At 36.6% G+C, this 27,680-nt stretch overlaps 1 protein-coding gene across 2 annotated transcripts in view; it reads right to left on the minus strand.

The window, feature by feature from the left end:
- The window catches only part of PEX3 (peroxisomal biogenesis factor 3), a 46,339-nt gene that overhangs the window by 17,673 nt on the left and 986 nt on the right, over nucleotides 1–27,680 (minus strand). The window contains exons 2-10 of one of the 2 annotated variants that reach the window (XM_033235211.1): nucleotides 20,524–20,655; nucleotides 16,731–16,812; nucleotides 11,569–11,612; nucleotides 9,894–10,018; nucleotides 9,534–9,600; nucleotides 9,372–9,426; nucleotides 8,649–8,817; nucleotides 6,377–6,447; nucleotides 5,756–6,100 (exon numbers count right to left, since the gene is read on the minus strand). In XM_033235211.1, the coding sequence (XP_033091102.1) occupies nucleotides 6,031–6,100; nucleotides 6,377–6,447; nucleotides 8,649–8,817; nucleotides 9,372–9,426; nucleotides 9,534–9,600; nucleotides 9,894–10,018; nucleotides 11,569–11,612; nucleotides 16,731–16,812; nucleotides 20,524–20,655 (815 nt within the window). In that variant the 3' untranslated portion in view covers nucleotides 5,756–6,030. Of the gene's footprint in view, nucleotides 1–5,755; nucleotides 6,101–6,376; nucleotides 6,448–8,648; nucleotides 8,818–9,371; nucleotides 9,427–9,533; nucleotides 9,601–9,893; nucleotides 10,019–11,568; nucleotides 11,613–16,730; nucleotides 16,813–20,523; nucleotides 20,656–27,680 lie in introns of those variants that run through there. The other variant, XM_033235210.1, reaches the window with a different exon arrangement.

Consider the following 27,680-nt stretch of genomic DNA (forward strand, 5'->3'; position numbering starts at 1 on the left):
CCAGTGGATAAGTAAACTCCCCGGAACACAGGTCAGTAATCAGTGGTGGAAAGATTCTAACAACAATACCATTCTTCCGGACAGGTTGGGGCAGCGAGTAATAGCACAAGTCCACCGAAGCACTCATCTGGGCCCGCGGCGGATGTTAGATTTGATTCAACATGCTGGACTAAAAATTAAAAACGCCCCTGAGAAAGTAGACACCACGGTTAAAAACTGTGTAGTATGTCAACTCAATAACGCCAGTCACGGGACCCAGACCACGGGAAAAAGACAGAGGGGAGATAGACCTGGTATATATTGGGAAATTGACTTTACTGAAATAAAGCCAGGAAAATATGGATACAAATATTTACTAGTTTTTATAGATACATTCTCAGGATGGGCAGAAGCTTTTCCGACAAAGAAAGAAACTGCACAGACTGTGGCCAAAAAGATCCTAGAAGAAATCCTGCCCAGGTACGGCTTTCCAGTCATGATAGGGTTGGATAATGGGCCGGCCTTCACCGCAAAGGTAAGTCAGGGACTGGCTTCCATCCTTGGGGCTAATTGGAAACTACATTGTGCTTATCGACCCCAAAGCTCAGGTCAGGTAGAAAGAATGAATAGAACATTAAAAGAGACCCTAACTAAATTGACCATGGAGACTGGCGCTAACTGGGTAGTCCTCCTCCCCTACGCTCTGTTCCAGGCACATAAGTCTCCTTATAAACTAGGACTTACCCCTTATGAAATAATGTATGGCAAACCAACCCCTATCCTCCCTAACCTTAAAGACAATCTCCTCAAAGCTGACACAGATAATGGTCTTGAACTTTTGTTTTCCTTACAAGCCCTACAGAAAGTTCATGAAGAAGTCTGGCCCAAGCTAAAAGAACTATATGAAGCTGGGCCTCCACCCATTCCACATCAATACTAACCGGGAGACTGGGTCCTCATCAAGCGCCACTGACAAGAAACCCTAGAACCCCGGTGGAAAGGACCATTCCAGGTGATCCTGACTACGCCTACGGCCCTCAAAGTGGAAGGCATCACTGCCTGGATTCATCACACCCACGCCAAGCCTATAGACCCGCTCTTGGACCTTGTTACATCCTCGACGGGAGAGGCAGCAACCTGGACAGTTGACCGGACCAAAGAAAACCCTCTAAAACTTGTTCTACGCCGTCAGCAACCTAAACTGTAACTATGACACCTACCTCCTTTATAACTCTTCTACTCTTATGGATCCCTTGTGGGGAGACCCAGGCGAACCCGGCAACATCCCCTTTCGCTTGGCGTTTCTTCCTGACTGAGAACTGGACCAATTATGCTCAGACAGAACAAAAGGGGCTGTGTACTTGACTTCAGGAACTACCTGGCCTAGTAGCCGTCTCTTTCTCTGGCGTTCCCTTGTTCAGATCCAGACCACCCTACACGTGGCTATACAGAACCAGGAAAGGGAATTAAATGTCCAGCTTTCAACTTTAACTCCTACCCGCCCCTTTTCCTGGTTATCCCAATTAAGAGAAGGGTTAGAAATCGCAAACGCCACTGGCCTAGGCAATCTCTCTGCATGCTTCTTCTGCGCGGCTCTAGGGCGACCGCCGTTAACCGCAGTTCCACTTCCAGGCCCATCTAACGCTTCTCTCAGCCTAAACCCTAACAATAGCCACCTACCACCCCCGATCCCTGACGTCCCCTTGTTCCTAAACCCTGGACAGACACAAGTTTCCTTTTGTTATTCAAATGCCGGCACTACCCTCTGTAATACAACTTCCACTCCCAACTCAACCCTCTTTGCCCCTCCCAGTTCTTTCTTCTGGTGCAATGGGACCCTATATAAGAACCTTTCCACTCAGGCCACTATAACCCTACTGTGTCTCCCTGTCACGCTAGTCCGCCAATTAGCCTTGCGCACCCCTGCAGAATTTTCCAGGTGGGACTCCGCCCCTTTCCCTAGACCAAAACGAGCTATATTCCTCCCGCTAGTAGCCGGAGTCTCACTCACCACGTCCTTAGTTGCTGCAGGACTAGCTGGGGGAGCTTTAGGCCACTCCCTTATCAGCACTGCAAAACTCTCTCATCAATTCTCCATAGCTATGGAAGCTTCCGCCGAATCCCTTGCCTCATTACAGAGACAATTGACCTCCCTTGCCCAAGTTACTTTAAAAAACCGCCATGCACTAGACCTGTTAATGGCCGAAAAAGGAGGGACCTGTCTCTTCCTCAGAGAAGATTGTTGTTTCTACATAAATGAATCTGGACTCGTAGAAACGCGAGTTCAACAGCTACATAAACTCAGCCTAGAATTGCAGAAACAACAATTCACCTCTGCTGCCAACAGCTGGTGGAATTCCTTCATGTACTCCCTTCTAGTGCCCCTCATAGGACCATTCATAAGTATGCTTCTCTTACTCACTATAGGACCATGTATAATAAACAGATTAACAAACTTTGTAAAAGAAGGACTCAACACTGTCCAGCTTATGGTCCTGAGAGCCCAGTACCAACCTATACTCACCGAGACTTCCGAGTCAGACATATAAGACCCAAGATTGGCTCTCAAGGTACTAGAGAGAGGGGGAAATGAGGAGTAGAAAAATACTGAATATCAGAGGTCAGAAAAGTCAGGAAACTCCCCTAGAACAACAAGGTTATCTGGAAAGTCCCTAGCAGGGCAAATGGCCGTTTGTAGTTTGGTCAAAGGGCGGGAACCAATGAACAACTAACTAATGTTTAACTTTAAATGTCAGCCAATTGTAAACCTACAATTGTAAAAATCCCCAGTGACTCTGTAACTTGCTATAACTTGTTTGTGTCTGACTATAAAAGACAGCTGAGCACTGAGCTCAGGGTCTCTCCCTAGGATCTGACACCTGGCCGGAGAGATCCGAGTTCGAACTTGAAATAAAGCGATTCCTGCTGCTTGGCTTTGTCCCTGGACTCTGGTGGTTGCTTTTGGGTCATTGCGGGTCTGGGCATTACACTGCATAAGCACTCAAAAATGTTAATTTTTATTCTTCTTATTGAATTGAATTCATTTAGGCCAATGAAAGAAATGAGAAATAGGTAAGCTTGCTTCCCATTTCACACACATAAAAATAGAAGTAAAGAGAACTTCTACACACTTGTCCCACCCATCTACCCACTTACATGCATCTGACCTATCCTCAGCCGTCCCTACCTGACTCCTAAACTATTTTACTGTGTATTGAATCTCATTCCTTTCTCCTATTCGAAGTTCTTTGTTCTTAAAATTATCCTGCTTTCCTACATCAATTTCTCCCTCTCCTATCAATTCAGTAAATACTTATTGAGCATCTACTACATGCAAGGCACTGTTCTAAGAGCTGAACATACATTGGTGAACTAAACAGACAAAAATTAGTCATCTCATGGAGTTTAGTAGAAAGGTGTATATAAAAAAATGTTAAAGTCAAAATCTCCTGGCTCCCATATTCCCCTTAAATGCTGTCCTATTTCTCGGAATCTCTCAAAGTAAAATGTTGAAACAGTTGTCTGTGCTTGGTCTCTGCTAAACTCTAATTCTTTTGAATTAGCTTATCTCCACCACTGCTCCTCTGAAACTTCTCAACAAGATCACTCAACAACTCCATCTAATGTTATTTCTCTGTCTTTATCTCCTTTGGCCTTTCAGGAGCATTAGACCCAATTAATCACGGTCTCCTTGAAACATTTCTTCAATTGTCTTCCAAAATACCTCATTATTTTGGTGTTTCTTTTCTTTCGCTGGCAGCTCCTGCTCAGTCTCCTTTGCTGGCTCTTCCCCCATCCCAAACTCTAAATGTTGGAGTGCTCTATGACTCAGTTGTCTTCTAGTCTCTATCTGTTCCTAGCCCCATTACTTTGAATACCATATGCAAAGTGATTACTCCCTGCTGGGAGCAAGCCCTCCCCCCGAAATCTGGCCATAAACTGGCCCCAAGACTGGCCATAAACAAAATCTCTGCAGCACTGTAACATGTTCATAACGGCCCTAACACCTGCGCTGGAAGGTTGTGGGTTTATGGGAATGACAGCAAGGAACACCTGGCACAACCCGGGCGGAAAACCGCTTAAAGGGATTCTTAAGCCACAAAACAACAGCATGACCGATCTGTGCCTTAAGGGCGTGTTCCTGCTGCAGTTAACTAGCCCAACCTATTCCTTTAATTTGGTCCATCCCTTCATTTCCCATAAGGGATACTTTTAGTTAATTTAATATCCATAGAACCAATGCTAATGACTGGTTTGCTCTTAATAAATATGTGGGTAAATCTCTGTTCAGGGCTCTCAGCTCTGAAGGCTGTGAGATCCCTGATTTCCCACTTCAGGCACCTCTATATTTCTGTGTGTGTGTCTTTAATTCCTCTAGCGCCGCTGGGTTAGGGTCTCCCCGACCAAGCTGGTCTCAGCAACTCCCAATGTTGTATTTGTAAACTATCTCTTGAATTCCAGACTTGCATATTCAATTGCCAACAGGCATATAACCACTTGGATATGGTTAACACTGCCAAAATGTAAATGGCAACTCCTATTTTCCTCAAATGCTCAGCCCCAATACCTAGGAGTCATCCTTGCCTCCTCTTTCATAACCCACACCAAATAATTCCGCAAGTACTAGTGGTTCAATCTTAAAAATAAATCTATTATTTAGCCTCTTGTTATTGCCACCACTGCTACCATCCAGTCCAAACTACAACAGTTTCTTGATTAGAATCCTTCAACTCTTGAAACTGGTTCCCTCCTTCTATTCTTATCTCTTTATAGTCAACTTACCACAGAGAAATGAGGTCTTTTATAAACACAGATGATGTCATTGCGCTGCTTAAAATTCTCCAATGGCTTCCCATACATTAAGAACAAAAAACAAATTTCTTATCATGGATTACAAGGTTCAACATACTCTGGAGTTTCCATTTATGTCTCCAATCTCACTTCCCTATTGCTTTTCTCATTCACTGTGCTCCAGCCAACAATGGCCTCCTTGCTATTCCTTGAACAGGCCAAGCATTAGGATCACTGCAACTGTTCTTCTGCCTTGAACTGTATTCTTCTGGGTTATAAGGTTAACTTCCACAGTATATTCAGGTCTCTGCTCAAATGGCATCTCCTCAAAGAGGCCTTTTCTGACAAACCTAATACAAACAGCATCCCTGGTCACTCTCTAACCCCTTAACCTGCTTTGTGTTTCAGCAACAAAGTTATACATACTTGACATTATATCAAATTTATTAGTTTATTATTTTTCTCTCCCACTAACATACAAATTCCAATAGGGATGAAGACCTAGCATTTAGAATAGTACCTAATATACCACAGACAGCCAATACATAGTTAATGAATAATTCAATGACATAAATGAATTAACTGAATAAACAAATTATTTCTATCTATGAAATGTAGAAATTTCAATCCAAACAAGCTCCTGAGGGTGGAGGACTAGGGCAATACATTTGCCTTTAACTGCTAGCATAGTAAAGTAATGGGAGTATAAATCATTGCCTGGGAGGCAGTTGCCAATGAAGTAAGAACAAATACCTGGGAAACACTGATGGCTTTTTTTGTTTTGTTTGAGACAGGATCTTACTCTGTTGCCCAGGCTTGGAACTCTCTGGCACAATCATGGCTCACCATAGCCTCAACCTGCCAGAGCTCAGGTGATCCTTCTACCTCAGCTTCCCGAGTTAACTGGGACCACAGGTGTGCACCACCATGCCTGGCTAATTATTTTTCTTTGATCTACGATGGGGTTTCTGCCATGTTACCCAGGCTGGTCTTGAACTCCCAGGCCCAAGCAATCTACCCACCTCGGCCACCAAAGTGCTGGGATTACAGGCATGAGTCACTGCACCAGGTTGGAAACACGGATATTTAAAGGAAAGACAGAGATAGAAAAATCTAAGAAATGATCTGAGACGTAGGAGAAAAATACAGATTATACTGTCATGAAAGTCATGTGAGCAAAGAATTTCAAGAAAGGCAGCGTCAAGTATCAGAGAAAGGTCAAGTAAGATGAACATTACAGATGCATTATAATTCATTCATTTATACAATGATATGGCAAAAGATCATCGATGACCTTCTCCAGAGCTTCATGAAATGATGTGGTGGAAATCTGAATAAGAAAAAAGTAGACATTCCCACTGTAGAAAAACAAAAGACTGGAACTCGATAAATTCAGATAGTAGAGTTAGTAGCTGAGTTACCCTAAGAAATCCCTGCTTCCCTCCAGTTTGAGTAGGAAATCCTATCTAAAGGCTGGGGAACAGAGTCAAAAATTTAATTTTAATATCATATTATACTGACTATATTGTTCAAGAAAAACTAAAAAATGGTCTCAAGTACATTCAACTTACACGCATATTTTTCCTGTTACATGAAGTATACATACCTTTCCAACATGTCTCTGGTTTCATTGAGAAGTTTAATAGTGGTAATGTCTCGAGGAGAAAGTCCACAGGCCTATAGAATTAAAATGTCACACTTTAGGTTTTCAAACATTAGCACGGGGTTATGATGAAACTAATCACATTTATAAAATAAAGAGTTCAGGAAATCTAAAAGTCTATGTTCTATCAACAATAAAAAAAGTTAGATCTCCCTTCCCCCCGAAAACAACCTGTAATGGTTTATGTGTGCAAATAAGTAGAATTTAAGACATGAGTAAAAGTAAAATTACACTTAGTAAGATCTTTGTTTATCTGGCCCTTCTTGGATAGATTTCTAGTATAGTTAGACAAAGAAGAAATAGGTTTTGAGTTTGTAGAGGTCTGGGTTTGTTCTTTTTAATATTGAATTTCATTATTATTATTTTTTTGAGACAGGGTCTCACTCTGTCATCCAGGTTGGAGTCCAGTAGCATGATCATAGCTTAGGTAACCTTGAACTCCTGGGCTCCAGTGATCCTCCTGCCTCAGCTTCCTAAGTAGCAGTTAGGCTACAGGCACGGGCCACCATGCTAATTTTTCATTTATTTTTTGTAGCGGTAGGGTCTTGTTATGTTTCCCAGGCTGGTCTCGAACTCCTGGCCTCAAGCCATCCTCTTTCCTTGGCCTCCCAAAGCATTTTTTTTTTTTAAGAGACAGACTGGTGTTGCCCAGTCTGGAGTACAATGGTGCAACCAAAGCACACCACAGACTCGAACTCCTGAGCTTAGAAATTCCTCTCTCCTCAGCCTCCTGAGTAGCTGGGACTATAGCTGTGTACCACTCTGCCCATCTGGCTGAATTTTAAATTTTTAATTTTTAGAGACAGGATCTCGCAGTGTTGCCCGGGCTGGTCCTGAACTCCTGGACTCAAGTGATCCTCCCCATCGACCTCCTATGTCTTTTTCTTTCATCAGTAAGAGATTTTATCAGGATATGTGTGTGTGTCTTTTTACATCAATCTAGTCTGAGACTCTATGTGTCCTTTCAATCTTAAATTTCAGGTTTTAATTCAGTTCAGTAAGATCTGGTCCATCATTTCTCTCTTCATCTGTTCTTTTGAATTGTTTTCTTTTTGGTCTTGTTTTGAATTTTGAAAACTGTAAATTACTTTAGAGTCCTAAAAAGATTTTTTAATACTCTTATTGCATCTCCTTGAGATTCTATTTTGTAAGCTGTCTCTTGTTTCATTAATTCTGTTCCATCTGCTCTGTTTGATCAGTTTAGTCTCTATCTTTCAAGTTACAGGGTTTCCTTAAATGGGATGCAACATTTTTTTTTTTTTTTTTTTTTGGCCTACTCATGAATATAGGATCTCTCAGCACCTAAACAGGTTCATCTTTGGGGTCTCTGGGAATGGGAAATCCTGCAGGCAATGGGAAATCCTGCAGGCAATGTAAACAAGGCATTCTGTTCTAACAGGTCCTCTACGCTGAGGTATGGCATAGGGGGCCTCTCTGTTCTAAGGCTTTTCCAGTTGTCAAGTAAGAGCTGTTCTCCCAATTAGAAAGAATGGGTGCAAACCAGTAGACAAATGAAAAACTACTAATTTAGGAAATGAGCCATATAACCTGCAATCTGGCATTTTTAGTATTCTTAATCAATGAATAACTTATATAACAACTATCCAGGACACACCAGTGTTTAGCAACACTATGGTTCATAATTTTTGGATTAGACCTTGTTGTTTCTCAAGTGGATGACTATAACCTCCTCAGTCCATTTTTGTACTTTCATCATTAACTTTTTTCAAAAGCAAAGGTGATTGTGTTACTGGACTGGTTAAAATCTACCTTTCTTTGTCTACAAATTGGAGTTCAGACTCCTTATCTTGGCATAGAAAGCTCTTTATAATCTTGCCCTGACCTTCAGCTCTATGTTCTGCTAGTTGATCTGATACAAAAACACGCTGTAGCCCACTAATTGAATTTGTATCTTCAGTTCCCCAAGTGTAATAAACATGCCTTACTCATTTTACATCCCCAACATACATCACAGTATGTACTGTCACATACCTGATAATAAAAATGTACTGAATAGCTAAAATTGTTAAGTGCTTCTAACTAGAAATCGCTCATAATGGCTATTTGTTTTCTACGGGGTTTTACTTCAATTATTGAAATATATACCTTTCAATCACTTACCTTTCAAGAGACTCAGAAATCAAAATTTCAAGAGAGAGTAAAATTTTAAAAGTATAGAGTAACTGGTTTGGTTAAATGGTTATGAATTAAGCACCTGCACTGCTAATGGAGTTTCTTCATCTGGCATCATATAATGGCATAATAAAGATTTGGATCCATCTTTATTAATCCAAGAAGAAGACTTATGCTGCTCAACGAGATTTCTGATTTCTTTTAGTTTTTGCTCCAAGTCCAAAAGGGACAAAGAATGTTTAAGAGAAACACTAGAAACAGAGAAAAGGGAATTGGGATAAATCGAAACTATACAACACATCCTACATACACTCTTTTCTTAACAGGCTACCATCTAAAATCTTGTTTCTTCTGCTCACATCTGTACCTGCTGACTGGAATAGAATGGATTAAGAAATCAGCCACCAGTTAAGGGCCATTACTACAGAGCCAAGAAAAGTATTTCTCTGGATTTCATAAGAGAATTCCTACTGTAATTATAGATATTACTAGTATAAGTGGGAGGAAAAAGCCTCAGAGGCAGATTTTAAAGTAGGTCTTTTATCTCATGACCCAGATATTTCTGATTTGTATGAAATCAGTCAATTAACAATGAAATATTAAAACTTTCCCCTATGTATAAAAAGGTTGATTCTGACAAAGAAAATGGATCCCATAATGCAATATCCCAGGATGGTATCTGATTAGATTACAAAGAGTTTCACAAATTACCATTTGTCAAGTCACTGGCTTCACTAGAACAATTCTAATTTTCTTTCATTCATCAGAATCAGGAAGTCAGAAAAGTCAAAGAAAAATGCCTTACCTTCCTAAAATCTTCTGCACAGCTTGTTTAATGACAGTGATCAATTCTGTCAGGCCTATTAAAGAAAAAACAAACCTAAAAGCCTTGCTTAGTTTAAAAATTCCTCAATAATACAAATAAATGAATTAAAATTAGTATAAAAGTCACAAATAAGAATCTTACCATCTCCAAGGAGGTGTTGAATACTTGATAAATATTGCTGTTGGACATCTGGGGGAGCAAGAATTGTCTGTACAAAACAAAAATACAGTTAAATTATCCAAGTTTTAAACTGGTAAGTAATGTTTTCAATATAACTTTAGGTGAGATTTTTCAAGATCTGAAGTGATAGAAAAAATAACTTTTTTTAACATACCAAAAATTCTAGTTTCAAAGTATAAAAATTATTCATAATATTAAAAGTTCATAATCACATGAAATATAAAAATATTTATTTCACAGAAATTGTTATCAGGATAAATAAGCTAAACTTTGAACCGCTTGAGGGAAAGGACAACGTCTGTTTAAGTCTATTAAACTTACGGTGCCATTTTTGCCAACTGCTGCATTATCCAGGTAAATATATCCACCAATTATGTTTAACTGGACCCGCAAAAGAACAACCAGCATACAAGTACTGTATACAGCCACGATACTTCTTGTGAAACCTTCATAGAGAAAAGAAAACCATTTGGTACTGTGATTAATACAAATGTGTAAAATCATGAACCATCCCTATGGTTATTTTTTCATAAGATGACTTTTAAAAATATATTTACAGTTGTTTCTAGTATAAAAATATATCAATTCAAAATATTTCAGTCTCTCCTTACAAGTTGTTTAATAAAAATTAGGTATGATCCCTTAATTGAAACAATGACCAATAAAATATATTAGGTGAAAGAGGTATATATATTAGCTTAGAAAGGAAAACAAGGAAAAGTCTGGGAAGCACAAAGAATTGCAGCTTCAGAACTCTTAGTTGTCAGTGGAGCTATTTTTAAGTAACAGAAGAGGGCTGAGTGTGGAAGAACTCTAGCCTTCAATGGCAGCTCGAGGAGGATGAGCCTGTTTAAGGGTTTAAGGACTACAGGAAGGTACAGAAAGGCTGGGGAAGCTTGGTAAGACAGGCTTCCCAGTAGCCTAGGACAAGGTGTTCAAAAAAGAGGAGAGAGTGAAGGTGTTGACTGCTGCCGAGAGTCCTAGCAGGAGGAAAATATCCAGTAGATTTGGCAACACAGAAGTTGTTACTGATGCTTGAGAGACCTGCTTGGGTGGAGACACAGGTTGTGGAAGCCAGGCTGTAGTACATCAAAGCATGAGTGGGAGTGAAGAAGAGAAGAAAGGGAATGTAGATATCTTGGTCATAAGGATTGTAAGAAAGAATAGGCCGGGAACAGTGGCTCATGCCTGTAATCCCAGCACTTTGGGAGGCTGAGGCAGGCGGATCACAAGGTCAAGAGATCGAGACCATCCTGGCCAACATGGTAAAACCCCGTCTCTACCAAAAATGCAAAAATTAACGGGGCATGGTGGTGCACACCTGTAGTCCCAGCTACTCGGGGGGCTGAGGCAGGAGAATTGCCTGAACTCGGGAGGCAGAGGTTGCAATGAGCCAAGATTGTACCACTGCACTTCAGTCTGGCTATAGAGCAAGACTCCATCTCAGAAAAAAAAAAAAAAAAGAAAGTATAAAAGTTGAAAGGAAATATAGGGAACTAGAGAGGTTTAATCTGTTTTCAAATAGGCAAGGCTTAAGCATCATTCTGTTGACAAGGATTAGCTGAATGGAAGGGAAAACAGGAACAACAGTTCTGAGACAAGCAGATATATAGGCCCTGGTTTAGCTTTTTGTTTCAATTTTTTATCACTAACAAAAGTTTAAAATAAATATCAAAGTAAATCTATGATCTGGATTGGAATAAAAACTTCCTTTAAAGTACATTAGAGATATCAGTACCTAATAAAGGCATATGTAGTCTAGGACAATTTTACCTACCATCATCATCATCATCATCATCATAACAACAGCACTACTACTAACAGTTACTGAATGCTTTCTATGTCCAGACATTGATCTACTTGCTTTACCTGTACTATATTATTTAACACTAACAACAATTCTAAAAGGCAGGTAAAGGAGAGTCATCCTAAAGGAATGCAAACATTTCCCTTTATATTTTAAGGATGTGCTGTAACACAGAATATGCAGGCTTACTTATTATCTTCAGATCCTCCCATATTTCTAGCTTGTTTGAAGGCCTAAAGGACAAAATAAAAAAAACGAAAATAATAATCTAGATAGTCTAATAGAAAACTCTGAATTTTATAGATCTATATTTATTTCAAAAAATTAAAAGCAACACAGCATTAACTGCAGAAAAGCAAACCCACGAAATACAGTAAAAAAAAAAAAATGTAATTCCAGTAATCAATAACAACCACTTTCACTGGTATATGTTCTTAACAATCTTTTTCTCCTTGATTGTTACGTATAGATATATTACAAAATCACATAGGAAAAGCAGAGGAAAGGTTTCTTTCTCTAATTTGCTGTTTTAGAAATAATGAAGTAGGTCCTATAATCCTTCAAAAGTAAATATGAAGTGTTTTTTTGTTTTATGATCATAAACACGTGAATTTACACATATCTTTCATGTGTATCAATCCACTGCAGTTATTATCTCTATTGATGTTCAAATTGCCCATCTTTCACTTCTGGAAGACTATTCACATTGGCTCCTGAATCCTTTTGATTTATATGATTTTTTATTAGTCTTTTACAGAATCCACAGTTTCTGACATGAAAACTTGTTCTGGGTTCATCTCGTTCAATTCTTGCTGCAGACTTGAAATCAACAATTTCACTGGGTCCTGTTTTCTCATAGCAGGAAATGGTAGAGACCAAAACTTTTGGTTAAGAATGTTCATTGCTACTGGGTAGGTCATTATTTCTAAGATTTTCCCAGTGAACTAAGCTAATAAATAAGTGTTTATTTATTTATTTATATGTGCATATAATCAAAAAGGTAATATACATCATGAATTCATACTGATATTTCTAAATTAGTCAAAATTTAGAAAATTAGTCAAAAGGTTTTTAGCTTAATCTCATTGATTTTGCATTTGTATTTCTTTTGTCCACATTAAAAACAGGTGAAACCAACATAATCACTAATTTGCTTCATCCCTCACTCTATTCACAACCGTCTCAGTGTAAAAGAGTTTAAGGTTTCTGTTTTTCCAATTCTTTGTGTGTGAAGACTATATGGCCTACTAAGGATATACAGTCAAATTTCTGTTTCAAAGTAATTTAGCACAGTTTCTGTCTTTGTAATTATACCACCAACTAGAATCACATATAGGTTAATTTGATTTATGGTACTACATAGTTTTGGACATTATTTTTTAAACACTGTAATTTTATAATATTAATATGATTCCCAAATCAAATTTATATAATATGGTATATTCAAAAAAGTCTGTTCCTATCCCCCTTAATTTTCTCCCTTCTTCATAGGTGACTTCATAGGTGACGTTTAAAAAATGCGTAAACTTTCCATTGTTTTGTTTTATATAAGCAAATATGTATATATACATTTATATCTGCCCCCTTAGATAAGTGAAACACATTATACACATTCTTCTTTACCTTTTAAAAAATATAGCAATATATCCTGTGGAGATCATTCCACAGTACTACAGTAGTCCCTTCTTATCAACTTGGGGGATACGTTCCAAGACCCTCAGTAGATGCCTGAAACTGAAGATAGTACCAACCCCCTACATATACTATGTTTTATCCTATACATATGTACCTATGATAAAGTTTAATTTATAAACTAGGCACAGTAAAAAATTAACAACAATAACTCACAATAAAATAGCACAACCATAATATGCCAGCATAATTACTCTGGCACTTTGGGGCCATTATTAAGTAAAACAAGGATTCCTTAAACACAAGCACTGTGATACCTCAACATCCAATCTGCTGGCCAAGATAGATACTAAGTGACTAATAGGTAGATAGCATCTACAGCATGGATCTGCTGGACAAAGGGAGATTTCATCATGTTATTCACAATGACACACAACCGAAAGCTTAGAAATTATTTATTTCTGGAATTTTCTATTTAATATTTTTAGACCATGGTTGACCATGGCTAACTGAAACCTTGGAAAGTCAAACCTTGGATAAAGTGGATGGGACTATTGTATAAAAATGGTAGCCATTTTCCACTTCTAACCAAAGGATAGTACACCGTATGTGGAGGTAGTTTAGAGCTTTTCAAACCCCTAGTGGAATGATCAGTGTTTGTTTTCCTTTTCCTTTACAATCTGTCACAGACCAGTGCTTTTGCTAAATACAATAAAAATAAATTACTAGAAAACATGAAATAAAAAAACCTTAGATATAAAAAATACAAGTCCATATTCGTTATTATTATTTTCAGACCTAAATTTGCATTCCAAGAAGAAATTGAGTTACTGTTACAATTGTAAGGATACTACTAGCTTCTTGTCTTTCTTTGCCAATGAGCAGACTGTTTCAGTTACCTCTTTCCTAGATGGCACAGGTTAAGAAAATCTGTTGAGTAACTCATGCAAGACACTGCTTCAACCTTAATCTAATCTAGTGTTCAAGGCTCATGGCAGAATGTCATATGTATTCTGATTAAACTGGGAATCAACCACAATTCAAAGGTGAGGTATTTAATGTATCATAAGTAACTCATATCTCTTTTTGAATGTTCCCTCAGAAAAATTTCTAAGTACTTCTTATAAAAATTCTAAATGAAAAAAGATAAGAAAACAGTGATTCCGAAAATTTCAATATAGAAAGTGCTTAGTAGTGAGCCATGATTGTGCCACCGTACTTCAGCTTGGGCAACAGAGTAAGACTCTGTCTAAAAAAACCCAAAACCAAACGAACAAAAAACTGTATTTTATTTGGGATGATTTTGGTGGGAGAAGACAGTTATAGTTACCCAGGACATTTCTTCATGTTTACACTCAACATTATTAGACCTTAAAAGTAGATTTTTAAATACTGACACTAACTTTTTAAAAAAAACTCCAAAATCTACATAAAAGATTCCAAATCTATGCAGAAGAACAGAGAAAAGTGCTTTCAACGCAAATATTCCTTTCAAATGATTTGTCTGATGGAAATCAACTGCAAGTTAAATACAACCAGACTCTTTAATGTCACTAAAATATTCATAATAATTCTTAAACTTTAGGCCTTCATGTAGAAATAAAAAAAAAAAGAGAGAGAGAATTACACGAATCCTTTCAAAGTGTTCTACTTCTCTTATGATAGAGGATGTTTAAGATTTTTTTTTTTTTTGCATTGAAACGTCATTGCCAATTATCAGTCTTTAACAAGAGCGCTAAATATCAAAAACAGTGATAACTGTTCATTTGCTATTGTGAAGTTGGCAGAATAAGACTATCAAATCATCTACTTATTTCTGATTAGTTATTATGAAAAATAGTTTAAAGAAAAAAAAAAACTTGCTCAACAGGTTTATATGAGACCAGAGTCTCATATAAAACTAATATAAAAGCAGTCATAAGATTGGAGGCCTTATTTAATCACACTTTGTAAGGGATCAAGCCCTTATTTATGCAAGTATTTTTCAAATGGATATTACCCTTCTCCCCCCACCAAATTACAAATAGTAATTTCAAATCAAAAGAAAGCCAAGAAAAAGTAACATTGAGATATTTAAAGAGGAAACTGTGAATGAGGACAACTGTGGCCCATCTTAAATTCTCCAGAATTTAAGAAATTCTCCTCCTGCGTACTGATAAAGAAAAAGAGAATTACATCTTTTCTTTAAAGCTGTCCAGGATTATCCATCAAAATTAATCCCTTGGTTTTTTTGATACTCCTATATTTTCCTTTTACTTTTTGTCATTGCACTAAGTATGTCTGGAATTATGATAATTTATTTAGTCTACTTCCTCCTTTGGATGAAAAGGTCTTAAAGAGACTTTATCTTAATATTAAATCCCCTTTTAAAGCACATGGAACATAGGGCGTTGCAGGAAACAGATTCACCATGAAGGAAGAATGCCATCATGATCATTTTATCTGTATTATGTTGCTTTTATAAAAATGCTATTCACTTATTTAATTTGCCTTGCCTTCTCATCATGACAAAATGTAAGGAAATTAAAATCTACTTCTTTTCAATTCCTACCTATGTACATACAAACACAATCATTTATTTGATCAAAAGCAATCTGCTTATATGTTTCTTCATAAAACTGTATGAACTAATTTATAAGCTAAACCTTGTATCTGTAAGAAGGAAGGAAGGTCTGTCTACCTCTAAGAATGAAGAAATTTAAAATGGAAAACCCCTCATCACTAGCATTCTGTTTTAATAAGATACAAGAAATTTCAAGTACACAAATCCATTGCTATTTTGGAAAGTATTATCTGAATATATTAAGTGTTTTAAAGAAAATTCCCCACTTGTTATGTAGCCTGTCTGAGCACTCAATTCCTATTGCAAAATGAATAATAGTAACTGCCTCACAGGGCTATTGTGTAAATTAAGTGGGAGCATATACAAAAGGTACCTAGCACCAGGGCTAGCACAGTGAGACAGTTTAGAAATAGAACTACTATTCCTCTGGTTATTTAGAGGGTGATTAAAGGCAAGTGATTACTTTAGGAAGGCTATAATGATTAACATTTATTTAGTGAATCCATTTCCCTGCCCACCCTTCCATCATTGTCATTAAAATAAGAACGCATTTCCTGCTGGAAGTCTTCTCAAACTAATACAGTATCACACTGAATTACAATAACCCAACACATGCAACATGCAGTATACAAGGTTACATATGCGAAAGTGCTTTTGGAAACAGCAAACTGCCATGGCAATGTCAATTATTAGTATTTATGTTCACGTTATGTTTGTATTTCATTTTGTTAGTAATTTAAAATATAAGTCCTGTATACCTTATTTAAAATGTATGTTCCATGCTTTATTACACTGTAAGCTCTTTCAGAAGCACGGTATTTAACATAACTTTGTTAACTTCACAGCATCTGGTTCAGGAACACATTTCACAAGCACTCCAATAATCAAATTCATGAACAATTTCGAAGTGCTATAAGGTCTATTTATATGAAAAACAATACATACAAATATCATTGCCTTGAATGCTTTGTGCAAAAAAGTAGAGCACAGACAAAATTAAATACGGATTAAATGATATAGTTAATATTTTTCTTACTGAGCCTATATAAGCTTTAATTAGACAGAAAAATAACAAATGTATTTGAAAAGGGTATCAGTTCATTCTATAAACTTTAAGTGCAGTGCATAAACAGAAAATGCTATAACTTGCATTTACCTGTTTTTTAGAAGAGCTGTGAGACTCTCGGAATTCAGTTGCTGCATTAAGGCCTCTCTCAGTGTTGGAAGCATGGACAGTACTGTAATACAAAAAATAAAATAAAAAAGGTCACAAGTGATATGACTGCCCTCACTAAGAAATACACATTGTTTTAGGCTATATGATAGGGCTAGCAACTAGAAAGAGTCAGAAGGGAAAGTCAGGGCTAGACAATTCAAATTATTATTATTATTATAAAAATATTATATCCTAACAAATCATTTATCTGCTAATGTAATTTAACAAAATTATATAAACATTACGATCACAGCAACACAAACACGTACACACAGAAGAAAGAACAGAAAGAATTATTCTCAGATTTTAACAGTGGTGGTCTTTGAGCTATGGGTTATGAACAATTCCTTTTTTTCTTTTCTATACTCTTCAAATTTTTTACAATGTGTTTACTTCTGATATAATGACAATGATCAAAAACATTTTTATATTCAGCTATACTTTTTGCTTCATTTTTTATTTCTAATTTTAGAAAAAGTTTATTTATTAAATAATACAAAGCAATAAACATTTATTATAACCTAGACAAAAGCATACGGGGTTAGGAACTAACAGTTGCTGAGTTTTAGTTTGTCAGTGGGTATTATTTGTTACTGTTTATTGTAAATGTTTACTGTTTGTAACACTACAAAGCAATAAACATTTATTATAACATAGATAAAAGTACACTAGGTTAGAAACTAAGAGTTGCTGAGTTTTAGTTTTAGTTTTGTCAGTGGCTGCTGTTTATTGTTTGTTACTCCCAGGAATAATGTGAAGATGAAATGAGACTAGCAATCTATGGGAAAAAAACTTCATGTGATTTTTAGGAGTTTATTTGTGGCTCTACATGTGAAATAAGAAATGTAGGAGAATAAGAATCTGTCATGGGATCAGAGAAAAAAAAGAAATGGAGAAATACACACATAAAAATGTAAAATGAGTTTCTAAATCCTAAATAAGTAATGATAACAAAATGAAAAAATATGAAGACCACCACATTCCTTCTTTTTTTTTTGAGACAGAATCTCACACTGTCACCCAGGCTGTAGTGCAGTGGTGCAATCATGGCTCACTGCAGCCCTGACCTCCTGGGCTCAAGCAATCCTCCTGCCTCAGACTCCCGAGTAGCTAGGACTAGAGGCGTGGGCCTCCATGTCCAGTTAATTTAAAAAATTTTTTGTACAGATGAGGTCTCACTATGTTGCCCAAGCTTGTCTTGAACTCCTGGGCTCAAGCATTCCTCCCATCTTGGCCTCCCAAAGTGCTGGGATTACAGGTGTGAGCCACCACACCTGGCTATGAACAACGCATTCTAAAAGCGAAAACTTCTTAGGTAAGAAAACTAGTTATATTTACCCCAAAGCACTCATTTTTTTTCTAGTATATCAATTACGTCTTATCCAAAAGAACAGAAATTTGATCATATTTGTAACCCCATTATCAATGTTCATGTTATGCATTGTACAAAAAAATGCAGAACGTGCAGAAAGCTAATTTGGAAAGTTTTCATTGAACCTATATTTTGGCTCGTAGAGATCAAATATTTTACTTTTAATTGCCTATGGTCAGCTATTTGTTCATCTTAGGGTTGCGTCATGGAAATGTGTGACCCCTACCTTTTGTTGGAGGAGCATAGTTAATTGATAACCCCAGCTGCCACTCCTCTGGATCCATTACCATGTTTGCACTGCTCCCAGCCAATGACACTACTTGGATGGGGACACTAAAGCAGGCCCATTTCTGCAGGTCTCCTCTACCAGAAACTATGGCTTGCAGACTCCTCATTGGTCTCCCAACACTTTCTTAGAACTGTGCTGTAGTCTGAGACTCTTCTTGCCTAATCTTTCTTCCTTCCATGTCTTTTTCCCTGCACAAGTGTCAGACCTGCACTATGGCCTAAACGCTTCGCTTGCCTTCTTCTGCCTCCCTTACTCTTTATTCTTTACAGGCATTTCTACTAGTAGATCTCTGGGACATCTAATCCCATCCTAGCATCTGCTTCCCAGGGGACCCAAATGGACACAAGGGTCCATGTCAAACTGAGATGTATTTTAAGACCCCCAGCAGCTACATTTTACTTTTCTTTTTGAGATGGAGTTTCTCATTCTTGTTGCCCAGGCTGGAGTGCAATGGCATGATCTTGGCTCACCACAACTTCCACCTAGTGGGTTCAAGCGATTCTCCTGCCTCGGCCTCCCAAGTAGCTGGGATTACAGGCATGCGCCACCACGCCCGGCTAATTTTGTATTTTTAGTGGAGACGGGGTTTCTCCATGTTGGTCAGGCTGGTCTCAAATTCCTAACCTCAGGTGATCCACCAGCCTCGGCCTCCCAAAGTGCTGGGATTACAGGAGCCACTGCGCCTGGCCCATTTTACTATTTTTTGAAAATTCAAATAATAACCAGAAATGGACTATTCTCTAAAAATTCATTAAAATGTCCTAGGCAGTGCCAATATATTGAAGGGTGAATGTCAATTTAAATAATTTCATAATTTTTAAGAAGTTATTATTTACCGAGTATTTATTATACATCAAGCACTTTATAGGCATTACCTCATCAAGGCCTCACAAAACATTTTTGAAGTGGCTTTTATAATATTCATTTTACTCTCAGAATTGTTATGTATAGTATTTATGATTACTATTTGCTTTGCAGAATGAAGGTATTTTTCTGAGTATTACTACCTCAAATACTAAAAATCATACTCTAGTTGTAATTTTGAATGTGCCTCTTACTCTTCTTAGTCTCAGCCTCAAGTAAAATGAGGTAAGTAAACTAATAATAGAGGCCTTTAATGCTAAAAAATTTCTACTTTTAAAATTAGATAAGGAGAATGTACCTTTATAAATTCTTTCTAAATTAATTGTTCTTGAAATAATGTTAGAGAAATGAATAAGCTTTAAACAATAAAAAAGAAAAACAGGCTTTGCATGGATTTGAGAACTAGTTCTTCAACAGTTATGCCAGTTAGAACACACTATATGGGCAGGTTGATTTTGTGATGCATTCACCCAGGACTATGTTTCTAGCTGTGGAGGTTAAATTATTGCCATTAATTAACATTGCCTGAGTGCATACTACCGTAGCCGACTCACAGGTCTATTGTTGCCTACTGTAAATTTAATAAATGTAATGACTTTCCTATGGCCCATATGCCCAGTGGGATCAAGCCTACTTCTGCAGCCTTGTTTCCTATCACTGCCATTTTCATTCTGCTCTAGCTACATGGCCTTTTTGCTGTGTCCTGAAAATACCAAGCTTGTTCCCGCCTCAAGCATTTTGCATGGCTCCCTCCATTGTAACATTTGGTTTCTGCTCAAATGTTACCTCAAAGAAACATGACTGTACTGATCCCCTGTCTTACAGAACTTCTCAGTCCTCACATGGCTTTATGGTCCACCTGGCAGCCATCACTGCCTAAAGTTACTTATTTGTTGTTTATCATCTTTTCCTCTCCCTAGAATATAAACTCCAAACGTCAGGCGCTTTTTGTTGTTGTTGCTCACTTCCTGCTTCCCCAGGCCTGGATACAAGCATTTGCTAAATGAATTTAGTATTTGCTAAATAAAATGAATGAACTGATTTTTAAAATTCATATTAAAATGATGTAATTCAGTTAAATCATTCAAATAATTGCTAGATTTATCATCCTTTCTTTGCCTTTTCCTCCAAATTTGATCCTGGTGATATGCAAATGAATATAAACCATCAAACAACTTTACACATGTATAAATATTTCTCTGTCTTACCTGTCATATTGCAAGTCCTCTGGTTACTTTCAAAATGATACTGTCGTCGCGCTTGGGCAATGTATTCTGCAGCCTCCCTTTCCTGTATTTCTCTGATTTTCTTCTGCCCGTATTTCCCCAGAATATATACTCCTACAATCATTAAAAGAGTACTATATTAATTAGAGTACCAAAAATTCTACACAGTATTTTTAGCCTACTTTATCCAGTTATAAGTTTTACATTAGTGGATACCTAAAATTACAACATTTTAAAACCTAAATAAAGAATTGTGTAAGACTGGCCCAAAGAAAAGGAAATCAGCATTTTTACAGTCAATGACAGAGGAAATGATGGGCACATAAGGACTAGGTTTGAAGAAGGGAAAGGAATTAAATCTAAAAAGTCTGGCAGTACCTTTACTAGTAGACTAGAGATATTCTAAATGTCCAGCAATGGAGAATTGTTTAAATAAATGATAGTCTAGTCATACAATGAAATCTTATGCAGGTATTAAAAACCACATTGCTAAATAAGTAATGACTCAAGGAAATATCCACGTTACATTGTTAGGTGATAAAATAAGATCCCAGAAGTTTTTACTTTTTTTGACAGAAACACATACAAAAAAATAGGTGAGTTTTAATTTCTAAAATATAATAAACAATGATCATTGCTGAATGGTGGGATGATAGGTCATTTTGTCCTCTATATTTTCTTCAATTAACACAAAATACATTTTAAAAATATAAGAAAATTTTTAAAAGGAACAATGAAAGAAAGGTATTCAGTCAGGTAGAAGTCTATTTATCCATCCACGTGTTAGAAAAATCTCTTTGAGATAAGGACAGGAAATGTAACTCATCTAAAAATCAGTAACTTGGTTGGAAAAAAAAGAGGAAAGAGGGTACAGAAACTCCTAAATTGTAACACCACAGGATAAGAATATAGGTGGTGTCATGCGGCCTGTAATTTAACAGATTTCAGCATAGGCAGTATGATATAAGTGTGTACATTTTGGTCTATATCTGAGGGGCAGTCAGTTTTCCTAGCTGGGAATGTGAACATTCCAGAGTGGTTAGTTAGCCACACTTGATCAAAAGCCACATTCCAAGGCTTAAGCTCTTCAACTAGCTTTTATCACCGATCAACACCAAATATCTTTTAATTAGCATAATGAGTATCAGGAATGGATTTTCATAGATTAAATTAATGGTTTCCAAGATACTGGACTAGCTAAAACAGTTTAGTCATATTCATATGAACTAGAATATACGAATCCAGCAAGTCCTTCACCTTTGCCTGAGATCCTTAGTTGCTAGTTCAAAGGATTCTTAGTCAAGTGAGTTAACCAGGTAGCCAACCAAATCCTACAACTAGAATACTGTTGCATTTTCTTCAGGTAGATCTTGTATAAGCAGTTCTGTGGTAGCATGAAACAAGGACAGAACACTGGGACTTCAACAAGCTTACAGAACAGGTTGTGTTAACTTTTCATCTCTGTTTGCCAGTAGATGTTTTTAAGTGTGCCAGAACTTGGCTTCATTATAACCTGAGAGCAAGGTTGTAAGTAAGTAATGCTCACCTACCTCCCACTGCCTGTGACCTCCGGTATCTACTAAAAATAACCTAAGAATTGTGCATGACCTAAGTAATTAGATTTGGTTTGTCACAGGTAGAAAGTGAACTGCAAAGCAGATACATATCCTGAATTATTTTTACTAATACAGGTGTTATAGGTGAACTGATAAGATATTACATATTCTTAAAAATAGTAGTTCAGTAAAAGGGTATGTGCTAAAAACAATTAGAACTACAGTATGATTGTTGTTGCTATATTTATATGCAAATTAATGTATTATAACCAAGCTTAAAGAAGAAATGAGAGTTCATATTAAGTGCCTTCATGGCTACCTTTCCTGTACTCCATTCTAAAGAAACTGATGATAGTGCGACAATACCAACAAAGGAAACTGACTTATATTTCACAAAGTTACTCTATGACAGGCAACTCTGACATAAGAGATCTGAAGGAATTGTTTGTATCTTATTTGCACAACAGCTTACTGAAAGTTACATGTAAAATGATTATTTCTCAAAGTATACTGTAAAATCAAACACTAAGATGACACTTTTTCCACAGGTAAGAATTTTTTTCTTCTGTAATAGCAAATTTGATTGGTGTGTTTTTCTGGGGAGAAGGTCCACTGCTTTAATCAGAGTCTCAACAAATGTGATAATTTTTTTTAGGAACTGTTATTTAACACATTTCAGCATAGGCAGTATGATATAAGTGTGTACATTTTGGTCTACATATGAGGGGAAGTCAGTTTTCCTGTGTGAAATTTTCCTGAATGTGAAATGAGAATGTGAACATTATAGAGGAGTTAGTTAGCCACACTTTGATATTCTAACTAAACTAAAAAAGAAAATGAATTGTTATGGGTTGAATTGTGTTAACCACCAAATTCATATGTTGAAGTCCCAACACGTCAGAATGTGACCTTATTTGGAAATAGAATCTTTACAGTGGTAATCAAGTTAAAATGAAGTCATTAGGATGGGTCCTAATTCAACAAGACTGTTGTCCTTATAAAAGGAAACTTGGACATCGACAAATACAGAGGGAAGACGAAGCAAAAACAGAGAGATGACCATCCATGAGCCATGGTGAGAGGGTCAGAATAGATCTTTCCCTTATACTCTGCAGAAGGAACCAATCCTGATCTTAGACTTCTAAACTTCAGGATTGTAAGATAATAAATTTCGGTTGCTTAAGCCACCCATTTTGTGGTACTTTGAAATCAGGCTACAATCACACAATCCATTATTTTTCTTGAGTTTAGCACTGAATTAAGTTCTTATACAAGGTCTAATTCACCTAGGCTCATAAATTCTGATTTTGTCAGATTTGTCCCCCTAGAAAAATAAGAATGAGAACAGGTAATTCATTAGCTAAAACATGGAGCTCATGACTATCTACATCAACAGTCTAGCCTGGAAAAGAGGAGATATTGAGGGCTCTGGTATCAAATAGTTAGTGACTTTTGAGAAAGTCCCTTCTTCCCTCTGTGTCTAAATTTCTTCATTCATAAAATGAAAGACTGGAATTATATGAGCTTTAATGTTTATTTTGTAGCTATGATTCTACATATTAACAATGAAAATATTTACTAAATACCTTAAAAAATAAATGTCAAATGCTTTGAGTTTTCCTTTAATAACATTACTAGTAAAATAAGACTTCTAGTCTTTCCACAATTCAGTTGTTTTAAAACCATCTCGTAGTATTCTCTTTCTGGATGAAAATCCCTACGATGCAACTATTTCACAAGGGTAATAATTTCAAAAAGAGTTTGAAAATAACCTATTAACATTGTTCCCAATCCAACAGATCACCAAATCCTACTATAGTATTCTGATTCTATTTCAGACATATTTTCTAAATCTTGCCAATTATCTACAACTTCTTTATCAGTGTCTTCACTTAGACCCTAAAAATTAATGCTCTTGAACTGCTTCAATAGTTCCCTAACTCTTCAGTTTCTGGTCACACACCTGTTTAGCCCATCTTATACATGCAAAGTGATTCTTCTAAGACATAAATCTGATTATATCACTCATGCTTTTAGAATCCTTCAACATCTTGCCATCATTTCTTAATGTGGTTTCCCTGTCCACTTACATCAGAATTACTTGGGACAATTTAAAATGCAGCCTTAAAGGACCCTCCTTGAAAATACCCCCAAATGTCTTATTTTGCATGATGCTACATCCCCAGTACATAAACTCTGACTGGGACTCAGTCAGAATTCAATAAATATTTGTTGAATTAAGGAATTCTTGAACTGCATTCTAAACCTAAAGAACCAGAATCTGGAATAAAGGATCCTACGTTTTATTAAACTCCTTAAGTGATTTTTTTAATCCATACTAAACTCCAGGAAGCACCAATACAAAGGATAATATCCAAATTATGTAGAATGGCTTCATAAGGCCCTTCACAATCTGTACTCTAGTTGCTTTTCCAAGTTAATCTTTTGCCACTTCTCATTTGCACAGCCATAGTGAAATACAGTTTCATTCATAAAAGCAATGTTGTTGAACCTCTTGAATAGCTCTTTTGCCTGCTGTGTCCTTTCTCCTTTGCTAGCTTTAAAACTTAAGTAGAAATTCTTCCTTACGAAGCTTTGCCTGACATCTTCACACTTTCTTCTCATCTATGCTCCCACAACACGCTGCTCTATTTTCATACTATACTATCATACTACTTTTATTTCCATTTCTGTACCATGAGTTCAAAGTCAGGATCTGTCTTATTCCTTTGTATTTCCAGAGTAAAGTACAGTGAGAACAGGCACTTACTCTCATTCAAATGTTTGTGCAATGACAGAATGAATGAATGAAAAAAAATGTGAAGAGGCCAGAGATTACAGGATTTAAGGTATAAATCAAAGTCAATATTCTGAGTTTTTTAGAAACCAGCAAGTCAATAAATATGAATCTGGTTGCTCTCTGTTCTCCAATACTTTTTCCAGTGCAATGGTTCTCAAAGTGTGGCATGGGCACCCCTGGGGTCTTTAAGACCATTTCAGGGGGTCTATAAAATCAAAACTGTTTTTGTAATAATACTAAAATGTTATTTGCCTTTTTCATTCTCATTCTCTCCCATACTCATACTCTCTCATGAGTATACAGTGGAGTAATTCAGAGGTTACATGCTGTATGATATCACAACTGACAGAATATAGAAAGAGATGAGAATCTAGCTTTCTTCAATTAAGTCAAACATTAAAAAGATTTGCAAAATGTAAAACAATGACACTCATTAATTTTTTGAAAATGTTATTTATGTTAATATGTAATAGGTTTATTTTTAAATGAATTAATATTTAAATTTTCATTTTCATTTTGAATATCATAACTATTAATAGATATAAAATTTAGAAAGCTTTTGAGGGTCCTTAATTTTTCAGAGTATAAAGGATACCTTAGACCAAAAAGTTTGGGAGTCAATTCTCTAGTCTTTTCACAAACTGGTCAAATTATGCCAGGCTCAGCGGCTCAGGCCTGTAATTCCAGCGCTTTAGGAGGCTGAGGCAGGACGACTGCTTGAAGCCTGGAGGCAAGACCAGTCTGAGCAATGTAGTGAGACCCCCATCTCTAAAAAATAATTAAAAATTAGCCAAGCCTGATGGTGCACACCTGTAGTTCTAGCTACTTGGGAGGCTGAGGTGAGAGGATCACATGAGTGAGGAAAAGTGTGAAGATGTCAGGCAAATCTTCATAAGGAAGCCTTTCTACTTGCCTTACATTGTAAAGCTAGCAAAGGAGAAATCAAGGCTGTAGTGAGCTATGATCACACCTTTGTATTTTAGCTTGGGTAAAGAGCAAGACCCTGTCTGAAAACAAAAACAAAAACAAAAACTGAACACACTCAAACACCCAAAACTGCTCAAATTATACAAACTGGTATAAACCAATTAGTTACCCATCTAAAATTTGAGGAAACAGAAATTGTTACTTAAGAAGGCCTGCTACTCAAGGTTTTACTTACTTATTTCCCCCACTATTGAATGGCCAAACTTCTCTAAGCATGCCTGTTGATAGACTGTCCAGCTTTCCAGCCTGTCAAAATGTGTCTCTCTTTCCATGAAATTCTTCCTGATTTTTCACAACTGTATATGCTACTTGCCAGTGTGATCTGTACAGCATTTTTTCACCTCTCTTGTTTTTCTGTATCTCAATTACATGTATACTTGCTTTTCCTTCCTATCAGACCATAAAGACCATGAAAGCACAGTGATATAATGTGGAAAGAGAATGTGCTTTGGGGTCCAACACACCTGGGTTTGAATTCCAGTTTCCCTTCACTATACCTGAGGCAAGTTTCTTAAATTCTTAGGGCTCTTGTTGCCACATTTTTGAATGGGGATAATAATAACTGCCTTCTTGTCATTCTGCCTAAATAGGAAGAGCTTAGCACAATGCCGAGTGTAAAGTGGGTTCCCAATAAATAGTAGCTGTTACTATTAAAAATCTATAAATCTTGTATTTCCATACATATTACTTTCAGCACTATGGGTACTTGATAAATATTTCTTAAGTCAGATTAATTAAAGTCTAACATACTGTAGAACTTTCTCCCTGAAGCAGAAAGAATACGAGGCTCAAACAAATGCCAACCACGGTCATCTACTCTTCCTCTTTTCAGACTGACTCCTTTATTGATATAAAACATTAGGATTGTTTTCTCTTTCTGTCCGTCTGAACTTTTCTTTTTTTGCATTCCTCTTATTCGGTAACTATAAGGCTCTTGTTAGACTTTTTTTTTTAATTATAAATTTCTTTTAAGTATACTCTTTTGCTTCCCCTGTGATTATTTCTAATTTACCACAAGGTTGTTCCATAAGCTGAAGGCGTATTCCTTCTGAGATTGTTAAAGAGATAATTTTCCTTCCTTCAGTAAAGGCAAAAATACTTTATTTGTATTTCTTCAATCACACATATATTTTTAGCTTTTATAAATAAAATGGACTCGGTAATCTTAGGATAATTTAAATATACATTAGATACTAGAGAATGAAGATATCAGAAAATACCTTTTATATATAAAGGATTTCTCAAAGATGTTCAAAATTTACATATGCTTATTATTGATCTGTGATAGATGTCAGAGGCTGCAAAACACCATCCTTGGCTCAGCAACAAGAACTCTGTTTCAAACTTTCAAGCATCACCAAAATCTGAACTATTGATGCTAAAGGTATTGTTAATTGCAAATTGTTTGGGGAGAACAGAATACAATCTAATAAGTATTGTTAATTTCAAATTGTTTGGGGAGAACAGAATACAATCTAATACTAAGAGAAAAGCCAACCAAATTCTTTGGGAACCTCTGTTCTTTATTTTAAGTACCTTTGTAAACACAGCACGTAATAAGTGATAAGAATATTTCTCAAAAACTCAAGTTACAACAAATTTCCTCTTTTAAAGTTCCTAGACGTTCTTTTCATATAATTCACAAAGCTTTTTATTCCCTCCTTCAAATACCTGAATATTATCACATGAGCATTGTATGAGGGAAAAGGGTTTCAAGATTTTTATCTTATCTGTTTCTAAATCTCCTCTGGGCCAGTGCAACTCAGTTATGTCGGTTAGATTACAATGATCCCAAC

This window comes from Trachypithecus francoisi, unplaced genomic scaffold (genome assembly GCF_009764315.1).
Source record: "Trachypithecus francoisi isolate TF-2019V2 unplaced genomic scaffold, Tfra_2.0 Lachesis_group15, whole genome shotgun sequence".
NCBI classification, from domain to species: Eukaryota; Metazoa; Chordata; class Mammalia; order Primates; family Cercopithecidae; genus Trachypithecus; species Trachypithecus francoisi.